We start from the raw sequence: 10444 nt of genomic DNA, 5'->3' as shown, positions 1-10444 counted from the left end.
GGGGTCGCACAGAGTCAGACACGACTGAAGCGACTTAGCAGCAGCAGCAGCAGTGTGCTGAAGGGAACCATAGCGACGATGGAGTCCAAACTCAGCTCACATCTTGACTAGACTGTTGATCCATTCCACTGATAGGGGAGCACAGAAGAGGTGTTCCGTTTTGAGGTACAGTATAAATGTTACTTTTCTTAGTCTCTACTGCCATATATACAACATCTGACATTCAATTTTAAAAAAAACTACAAGATATAAAAAAGGGAAAAAAAATCTTAGAACTAGTGGTTTTATGGGTGTGTTCTTACCAAATCTTTGAGGATCATATAATTACGCTATCATTTAAGTTATCCAAGAGTATCAGAAACGAGGGAGGTGGGAAATAGAACATCAGTATTAAAGAAAATTTCATGAGGTGGGACACAGAACCCACTTCATATGTACAAGTCACTGGCCGTCACACTAACTGGTATAATTTAGGCAGTCAAAGCTACCCTGGCTGGAGGCTTCTGCTCCCATCCAAACTGGCCACAGAAATATGGTCCCCGTTCAGTTTTCCAAGGATCCATAATGAAATGAAATCTCTTCTGGCTTGTTTCTGGATTAAAGTTAAGCTCTATTTAGGACAGAATTTGTCTTGTTTGATCCACAGACAGAACCTGATTTCCTCACCAAACCTTTACTTACAGAGGGAGCAGCCCATAAGCCATATTTGCTAATTTGATTTTTTTTAAAAACGTGTGAAATTTTGATTTATCTGGATGACTAAGTTTTCTGGTGGCCTCAGAAGTTGAATACTCTGGTCGAGTGCCTCCTGGGCCTCACCCTGTTCTGGCATTGCTCAGGGTCCTCTGCCCTGGAGATTCACTAGGTTCATTCCAGAAGGAGTCTGAGTCTCGTGTGCTGGTCTCATATCTCCTTTCCCTACAATGCCACCCATTTGCTGCAGTTTGTCTTCTACCAACCTTTAATGCCTTCATTTAAATCTTTCTGAGTGAATGAGGGGGGAAAGAGTGAGGTGGGAGGAAAGGATCAAAAGCAAAGAAAACAAGGGGCAGGAGGAGGAAGTGGCCAGTGCCCAGTGAACCCACAAGTGTGAAAGGCTAATCCAGAAATCACTCAGTAAGCACCACCGTGAAACCAGACCGGGTGATATCGCTTGCCACACAGACAACTCACCTTCCTAACCAGCCATTGAACTTCACTTCCTAAACCCAAGTGACCTTAGGAAATCTGGCCACTCTGCCCCAGCTCTTGGCCCCATGCTCCTCCTATACAAAAACTTCTACACACCATTAGCTTTCTTCCAAAGTCCGCGTCCACTTCTCAATCAGGGCAACATGCTTTGCCTGCTTTCAAGGGAAGGGTGCTGGCCCATGTGTCCAGGAAATGAAGACTGGAATGCAGAGGGTTGTTTGAAGTTCTAAGGCCTCTTACATGGGAGAGTTTGAAAGAAGGGTGAGGTTTCCGGAGCTCTGACGTAGAAGGGAGGACAGCACTTGGAACTCGGCTGGACTCGATGTTCAGAACAGCGCTGGTGGGTCAGCTCAAAGGAACAGAGTGTTGAAAATGTGATTATGTTTTAAACTAGTTTGGCTGGCAACCAAATAACATAGCACTGCCTGCTCTCAGGTCAGGCACTGCTGCTAATTGGTGAATTTTAATGAATGATAATGATAAATAAACTAGCTTAGAAGGAAGACATCACTGTGTAGGTTAATCTCTTATGGAGGGCGTGGGAATCAGGATGGGTGTCATGTCTTGGCTTCCACTGGGTCCCAGAACATTTGTTTATAGAGGGTGGGTCTCTGTCCATGCCCTTCCTGGAGTATGCATTTTCTCATCAATCCCATGCTCACTATATGAACTTAGGTGAGTCATACATCTCTTGCCCTGTAGTTTCTCTGCCTTAAAAGGAGCATCACCGGCCCCTTTCCCTCGCACTCAGTGCTGGGTATGTGGCAAGGTGGGCAAGCACAGGAAAGATGCCCTGGGAGTAAAGGCAGGCCCAGAAGACAGGGCTGAGCCCATGAAAGCCCAGCCAGAGGCCCACGGGTCTCCCGAAGCTGGCTCTTTCAGGTGATGTTTCTGGTGTTGGACTCTTTATTGGATTTGTTTCATTTTTTCCCAGCTCGGAGGATTTGGCCTGCTTTTTTTTTCTATCATCACAACTGTTCTTCTGCTGGGCTGTCCACCCCTTCGAGGCTGATGCAGACCAGGAGGCTTTCTCTCAGTCTCTGTGCCACTTCATTATCATAGAAGCAACACATCTACTTTCATTTTTCGCTTTTCAAAAATGTTTCCACTGTGAGTGATTATGGGGAAAGAGGGCCTACCACAGCCCAGAGAAGAGCGAAACCACAGCAGTTAGGGTTGTTTAAAACTGCGAATCACTGGTTTTAGTTAGCAGTGATGTGTGCAGTTCAGAATTGAGGCAGAATATCTAAAATAAGCAATTATTTAATAATTTATATATTTAATTATAATAATAAACATAATATGCGCAAATAGCGTCAACATAAATCCTTAACTAGTATATCTCAAGTACCATGAAGGAGATACACAATTCTTAGAAATACTTCATATTTCTATGTTGGTTTTTGCCTTTTTTCTAATCTATTCTCTTCATATACTGCAGATTCTCTCATACTTTCTCCTTGGGCCTCCACCTCATCCTCAATAAACTCAAGTACTCTGAGTCCAGGAACTCACTCTTTAGTTTATATAAATTTTATGCAAAATAACTAAGACCTTCCACCCTTCCTGAATCCTGCTCTTCCCTCTTCAGTTTCTCACCGAAACAAGCAAAAAACCAACCACCACAACAAAATACACTGCTCTGAAACGACAGACACCGCTTTCAAGGATGTGGGAGAGAAAGGACCTATCGGATAAACTAGAAGGCACTAGTTAACCTTTATTGGAACTGGAGGAGAGAAAACGTCCTTGCTCAAATATTCATGTGACCACAAGAACTAGGCCTGACTTTTCATAATGCCCAGTCTGATCATCCTCAGGTTTTGGTTTGAAACAAAGAAGCCCAACCCTGTGGGTGGGCAGTTCTCAAAGAGAAGGCAATCCCTCCTTACTCTAATACCTGATTATAGCTCGGAGGCACTGCCTGATACCTGGTACCTGTCTAGTACCTGTTCTTGGGACTCTGCTCCTCGTGCAGAACTTTTAGTCGAAAATACTGGGTCTTTTCCAGCTCTCTGGAGTTCCAGCAGTGATGGTAGTAACAAGCATAGTGAGGGTGACTACAGCTGACTTTGATAGGGCACTTTCTATGTGCTCCACACTGGGAGCATCATTTAACACTGATTGTCTCCTCTGGTTTCCAAGTCCTAACAAACTGTTTACCGACAATTCATTACCTACTGCTGCCTAACAACTTGCCCCCAAACTTAGCAGCTTAAAACAGCACATGCTTATCATCTCACAGTTTCTGTGGGTCTGGAATTTGGCCATGACTTAGCTGGGTCCTCAGCTTCAAGGTCTCTCCATCAAAGTGTTGCTTAGGGTCTGGTCACCTCCCTGCTCAACTGGGCAAGTCCTTCCTGTCCTTTGCAAGATGCAATTCCTCCCTGGCTGGGGTAACTCAAGGCTTCAGCTCTTCACTGACTGTCAGCCAGAAGCTGCCTTCTCATACGGCCCTCTCCAATATGGCGACTTTCTTCCTCAAAGAGTGCAAGCCACAATGGCAACAGAGAGAGTCTGCTAGCAAGACAGAAGTCACAGTCTTTTGTAACCTAATCTCAGAAGGGCCATCTCATCACCTTTGCCATATTCTCTTGGTTGGAGTCAGGTCATTATGTCCAGCCCACACTCAAGAGGACATGGATCCCAGGAGGGAGAGATCTTTGGAGGTCACATTAGAAATCTGTCAACCTCAAGACCAATTGGATCTAAGAATTCCTCTGTAAGTTTGACTGAAAGTGCTCAAGAATTGTACCTTGAGAGGTGGACAACATTCTCTATGCTAATAATGACTATATTGGCATGTTAGATAGGGGAAATAAACATATATTTGATTGCAATTTTGAATATTACAAAAAACTGGAAAAGAAGAGAGGAGTTGCTTTAAGATTATAAGGATAAAATCAAGACCAGAAGATGAAAGTCAGTTGAAGATAAGGATTGAAGCTAACAGAGATAGAGGTTAGGAGGTGAAATGAGGACAGACTGTGTATCATTTTTTATCCAGGAACCTCTCTCTCTCTCCTAGCCCACAAATGAAGGTAGAGCTGAGGAGATAGTAGGTATGAAGCTAAAGGGCATTCATGGAACTTCCACTAGGGCATTGCACAAAGAACTGTTTCCATTGGGAAAGTAATGGTAAATAACAATAATGCAGTAATGGAGTAGAGGAATATCAAAGAGGAACTGAAGAGAATCTGTTTGGACAAAAGTGACACAGAGTCGCCCTGGGAAGGAGTTTTGGCAGGAATATGCCAAGTGAAGGTGAAAGTTGCTCAGTCAGGTCTGACTCTTTGCAACCCCAGAGACTATATTCTCCAGGTCAGAATACTGGAGTGGATTGTCTTTCTCTTCTCTAGGGGATCTTCCCAACCCAGGGATTGAACCCAGGTCTCCTGCATTGCAGACGAATTCGTTACCAGCTGAACCACAAAGGAAACCCAAGAATACTGGAGCGGGTAGCCTATCCCTTCTCCAGCGGATCTTCCCAACCCAGGAATCAAACCAGGGTCTCCTGCATTGCAGGTGGATTCTTTACCAACTGAGCTATCAGCGAAGCCCAGGGATATGCCAGAGCACCAAATAAAAGAGAAAGGAATCACAGCCTGAACCAGATCTGGCATAGGACTACAGTCCATGGGGTCACAAGAGCTAGACACAACTTAGTGATTAACCTACCACCACCACCATCCAAACCAAAGACAGACAAGACAGAAGAAACAAATTCTAGATAGAAAACAGAAGACTGGTTCTGGAAAGATTTTTTTAAGGCAATGCTTCATAGAGCAATGGTACAGGGGAGAGGAAGGGAACGATTTTTAGTAGCATCCGTGCTGTGCTAAGTCACTTCAGTCATGTCCGACTCTTTGCGACCCCATGGACTGCAGCCCACCAGGCTCCTCTGTCCATAGGATTCTCCAGGTAAAAATACTGGAGTGGGTTGCCATTTCCTTCTCCACGGGATCTTCCCGACCCAGGGTTCAAATCTAGATCTCCTGCACTGGCAGATAGATTCTTTACCACTTATGCCACCTGGGAAGTGCCTTAGTAGCATCTACCAAAACAAATTTCATTTACTATGTATTTTATGAGAGAAAAAAAGGCAGGACTTTTCAGAGCCTTTAATATGTTAGTGCACTCTGTGAAACCCTAAGATACATAGTCGCGGGGGGCGGGGTAAGGATTGAACAGGCAGTACTTCTTATACGTAGCTGTTTTGCATGCAGGTGGAAACATGCTACGAATGTTTAGGGGATGCTCTTTTATCAAATATCAGTGGCCTTTTTGAGAGGAGGAAGGGTGAGATCTGGTTTAAATATTTCTAGTGAGCAAAGTATGGTGGCCGGAAGGTGAGCAGTAAGCAAAATAATTTTATCTAACACCTATATATTAAATAAAAATGACCTAGGATTTCAACATTTGGGCCCCCAAAATGGGAAAGACACAGAATCAAAGAAGAAGTCACCAAATCACTACCACTTACAACCACCCTCAGAAATTCCCTCACATTCCTGAAGCTCTATTACAATCCTTGCCAGCACTCTCTTCCCCCTCCTGCTAACACCCCTCTTTGAATCAGGGAGTTCACCCCTGGGCATTTTTTTGGAATTTTTCCAACATCATATTGTGAGGTCAATAAAGAGAGATTGAGAGAAGCAAGACAAATATGATAAAAGCCTTTAAAAATATCTTTTTAGGATAGAAAAAGGAAGAAGCAATTAGGAAAGGACTACCTGCCAAACCACAAAGAAAGCAGTTCAGCAAGGAATGCTAATTTCTTTAGCATTCATTTGGAATCACCTGCCCTGGAGATCAAGAGACCTTTGAATCAAAGGATGAGAGACCTTGCAAATAACTGGGGTCAGCCTAGGGTCCCATCCAGCTCAGAAGAACAAGAGACCTGCGCCTGCAGGCCACTCATTCCTGCAGGACACAATGCTGTGTTTTTAGGTTAATCGTCCAAGGATATTAGAGTTATTTTCAATGGTTAATGAATAGCTTCTAAGAGCCTGCTTCATTTAATTGTCCAAAGGCCAGTTGGTCCCAGAGCATATAAAGCTGTGAGCTGGCTAATGAGAGCATTCTCTCTGAGCAAGGGAAGAAGGGGAGTGGCAGGCTCGGGGATCTGGGCTCCAAAGGAGCAGCGATGCAGAACAGAACCTGTCTAGTTCTCTGTGTCTTTGCCCTCCTGTTGGGCTTCCTGATGATCTGCCTGGGGGCCTTCTTCATTTCCTCAGCCTCTCTGTTCAACTGCCAGGGGAACTTGACCCTGGCCTATTTGCTTCTGCCTCTGGGGTTTGTGATCCTTCTGAGTGGAATTTTCTGGAGCACCTACCACCAGGCCAGTGAAAGCAAAGGGGTTTTCAACCGTGTGCTCAGACAGTATGGTGCTCAGGGGGCCCTGCCCCTGGCCACAGTGGACAGGTATGTGCTCAGAAGCCGGAGGACTGGGGAGGGCTGTGGTGTGGCTGAGTTCTGGAAAAGGTCAATGACTTTTAATCTACTGGGGAGCAACTTACAAGTCCCATGGGGTTAGCAAGGATGTGGAGAAATTGAAACGTTTGTCCATTGCTAGTGGCAACGTAAAATAGTGTAGCTGCTCTGGAAAATGGTATGAAGGATCCTCAAAACGTTAAACATAGAACCACCATTTGATCTAGCAATTCCACTTCTGGGTATACAGACAAAAGAAGTGAAAACAGGGCTTTGAACAGATACTTCTATATCAGTGTTCACAGCAGCATTCTTCATGATAGTGAAAAGGTGGAAACAACCCATATATCCATCTAGCAGATGAATGGATAAACAAAATACAGTACATACAAAAGATGGAATATTATTCATCCTTGAAGAGAAAGGAAATACTGATGCACCTATAACATGAATGAACCTTAAAGACATTATACTAAGTGAAACTGGCCAGAAATAGGCCCCCCAAACAAATACTATGTGATTCCACTTATATGAGGTACCTAGAGCAGTCAAATTTCACAGACAAAATGTAGAACAGTGATTCCCAGGTACCAAGGGAAGGAGGGAATGAAGAGTTACTGTTTAATGAGTACTGAGTTTGAGTTTAGGATGGCGGAAAAGTTCTGAAGATGAATAATGGTGATGGTTATAAAACAATGTGAATGTATTTAATGCCATTAAGCTGTGCACTTAAAACAGCTAAAGTGGTAAATTTTATGTTATATATACTTTATGACAATAAAAAATTTTGATTAACTTTAGTTACAATTAGTATCAGACAACCAAAACTCTCCTAATTTTTGGCTAAACACAGAATCATTTAGGGATAAAACCCCAGGCATCATTCTTCAGATACAGACAGGCCGCCTGCGTGCTTGCTAAGTCATTTCAGGTGTGTCTGACTCTTTGCCATCTCATGGACTCTAGCCTGCCAGGGTCCTCTGTCCACGGAATTCTCCAGGCAAGAATACTGGAGTGGATTGCCATGCCCTCCTCCAGGGGATCTTCCTGACCCAGGGTCTGAATCCAGGTCTCTGTCATTGTAGGCAGATTCTTTACCATCTGAGCCATCAGGGAAGCGAGACTCCATAAATTCTTTGTCCTCTTCATCTAAAATGTTTTAGCTACTCCATGTATCTTGAATATGAGTGATTAGCCATGACAATTGATTTTTGACATGATGCTATGATACATGATACTATACTTAATAAGGTACTAACTACAATGACCAAAATCTATTTTCAACGTTATTCTACTAACTGCAAAGTCTTTGGATTTGCTAAAGGAAATTAAAGGTGAAGTGACTGCAGAAGATGCTTCTAGAGTGATGTTTTCTCTTTTTTCCTTTGCTATAAATGTTATGTGATTGCCTCTAGAATGTGAATCTTGATAAGAGTAACCGATTGCCTTAAAGATGTAGCTTAGATTTTTAAGCACATGCATACTATTGTACTGAAACACTTTAAGCGATGGTGTCACAACACCCTCATTTTACTGCCTCTTTCCAGTGCATCTCATAGATGCCCAGCCCACTTAGCATGGCTAGGGGGTCAGTAAATGGTAAGTCACACTTCTCAGAAGTGTCTTCATTTGAAAGGGGTACCTAGATTGAGACTTCAAAGCAAAGGGGTCTGCAAAGGTGGAACTCAGGACACTGGGACTGTGAAGTGGTGTGGGGAGGGCGGGGGCTGGGAGAAGTGGACGGGATCTGGGGCAGGCGGCAGTCATCCTGGAGCCTCTCAAATCACTCCAGGGAACAGCTCACCTTGGTGTCTTCAACGCTTTTACATATGTGCCCCATGACACGGCCTTGGCTATTCTGAGTGAAGGCTGAGATTTATGCTGCACAGTAGATGGCTCCTTCAGTTCCTTGGCTTTGGGCCTGGTAACGTTTGGAATGGAGCTGTGGTTGCAAATGGCAGTCCTTGTTCTGTTGTGGTTACGCACCACAAACACTCCCTGCATGCACTGGAAGGGTTCACTCTATAATCACACAGCTCAATCAAGCTCACCCTCACTCTTCTCCACTTCTGTGCCACCCCCTCTCCCATTCATGATGGAGAAGCCAGAGGATTTAGCAATTAGCAACGTTGGGCAAGATTACTGATGAGTACATCAGCTCTTGCATGAAAGGCTCCTTTAGCCATCAGCCTGTTGGCATGGAAAGGGCCGCTACTGAAATCTATATAAAGCTGTCAGTTGGAATAGTTTGAGAAATCAGTATTTTGTGTGTGTGTGCATGGAAATGGGGCAGGGGCGAAAATACTTGAAATGTGAGTAATAGGGAAGAGAAGCATCTGATATTGTTCAGGAATCTTCATGGAGCTGGTTTTCATTCATTATTTTGTTGGCTGTGAGGCTCTGAGACCATGAGTACAGCTGACTAGAAGACAATGTGTGTGAATGGGGACAAGGATGTGAATGAACTAAATAACTGGTTAGAGAGACAGTCCACAGTCAAGGCCTGTCCCATACCCCTGCTAAGGATCTCCCGCTGAAATTTCCTGGTTCCAATGAGTAAGAGAGAGGGGATAATGTGGAATAACCCACTGGGGAAAGTATGACTATAGAGGCATACATCCCATGGCTGATAAAGAGGGTTTTGCTGGAAGAGCAGCACATTAAAAAAAAAAAAACAAACAAACCTGGGATGCCAGGGAGGAAGAACATCTGTTTCAGAATCAATGTTTTCTAACAGTTTAGCTTCACACAGTGTGATCTGGGAGAGGAGGACATATGCCTCCTTGGCACAACCTGCTTAAATAACACACGAATGTTTGTGGCATTTTGTCCCCCAGACCAGGTTTTTACCCTCCAGCTTACGAAGAGAGTCTTGCTGCTGACAAGCAAGCCTGTCACACAGAGCAAGAGATCTCGGGTGCTCCTCCACCTCTGTACACAGAGATGGGCCTTGAATTTCAGGGTGAAGATGAGGCCCACCCAGAGGACCCACCACCCTATGACGAGTCTGCGGCAGATGGGGTGGCAGCAGCAAGGCCGTGGCAGGATGCTCAGAGGCAAAGCCAAGAGTGCTGAAGCAGGGGAAGTGCACCAGCCCTCACGACGCACCCTCATGGGAGGCAGCTACTAATAATAAACACAGGCAGGGACTGTGGGAGGAGAAGCCACATCAGCGACCCCAGAGGAGAGCTCGCAGCGGGACCGTGTGAGGCCAATGCGATTCCACGTGTGTGCTTGGCCTGCAAGGGCAGGGTGGGGCACCAGGCAAACATTTCAAAGAATTCGCAGTCACCCCAACCCAGGGAAGCTTTTGGACTGCAAAGGTTTTGTTGTGAGAGCTCTGCTCCTTTCTGCTCATCCCCAACACTTCTCCCATCTCCTGACCGGCAGCACGGAGGAAGAGATGCCGTTTGGACACCATGCGCCTTCATGGACTGCATTACAAATATTCACAAAGGGAAAAGGCAAGCTGGCCACCAATGGTCATTATCGTTTAAATTGTGGGTTCTGCTGGCTGGTTTCATAGTTATCCTCATTTACCGTACTGCCAGTGGCACGCTAATTCACACATTGTAAGAGATTTGCCCCTGGAACCCATGAATGTTACTTTGTATGACTTTAAGTATGTATATTTTATTTCTGTCTGAAAGGAAAGTGACTTCAATACTTACTTTCAAAATGGTTCAAGCACAAAGTCTTAAATGAGTATTTTAAAAATGGGATGGTTTTACAAGCATATATAGAAGATTTCCTAGAGACTCAAGTTGAATAAAGAGAATATTCAAAAATTCACAATACACAGGATTCAGGGGAGAAAAAG

The 10444-nt window shown here is 44.4% G+C and overlaps 1 protein-coding gene across 1 annotated transcript; it reads left to right on the top strand.

The window, feature by feature from the left end:
* Nucleotides 1-6337: 6337 nt before the first annotated feature.
* On the top strand, nucleotides 6338-9699 carry TMEM252 (transmembrane protein 252). Its single transcript, XM_052645435.1, has 2 exons — nucleotides 6338-6615; nucleotides 9462-9699. Exons 1-2 carry the CDS (start codon nucleotides 6338-6340, stop codon nucleotides 9697-9699), a joined length of 516 nt encoding a protein of 171 aa, XP_052501395.1.
* The last annotated feature ends 745 nt before the right edge of the window (nucleotides 9700-10444 follow it).

This window comes from Budorcas taxicolor, chromosome 8 (assembly GCF_023091745.1).
Source record: "Budorcas taxicolor isolate Tak-1 chromosome 8, Takin1.1, whole genome shotgun sequence".
Classification (NCBI taxonomy): domain Eukaryota; kingdom Metazoa; phylum Chordata; class Mammalia; order Artiodactyla; family Bovidae; genus Budorcas; species Budorcas taxicolor.
The sequence above is the reverse complement of the archived record's forward strand: the minus strand, read 5'-3'. Positions and strand labels throughout refer to the sequence as shown.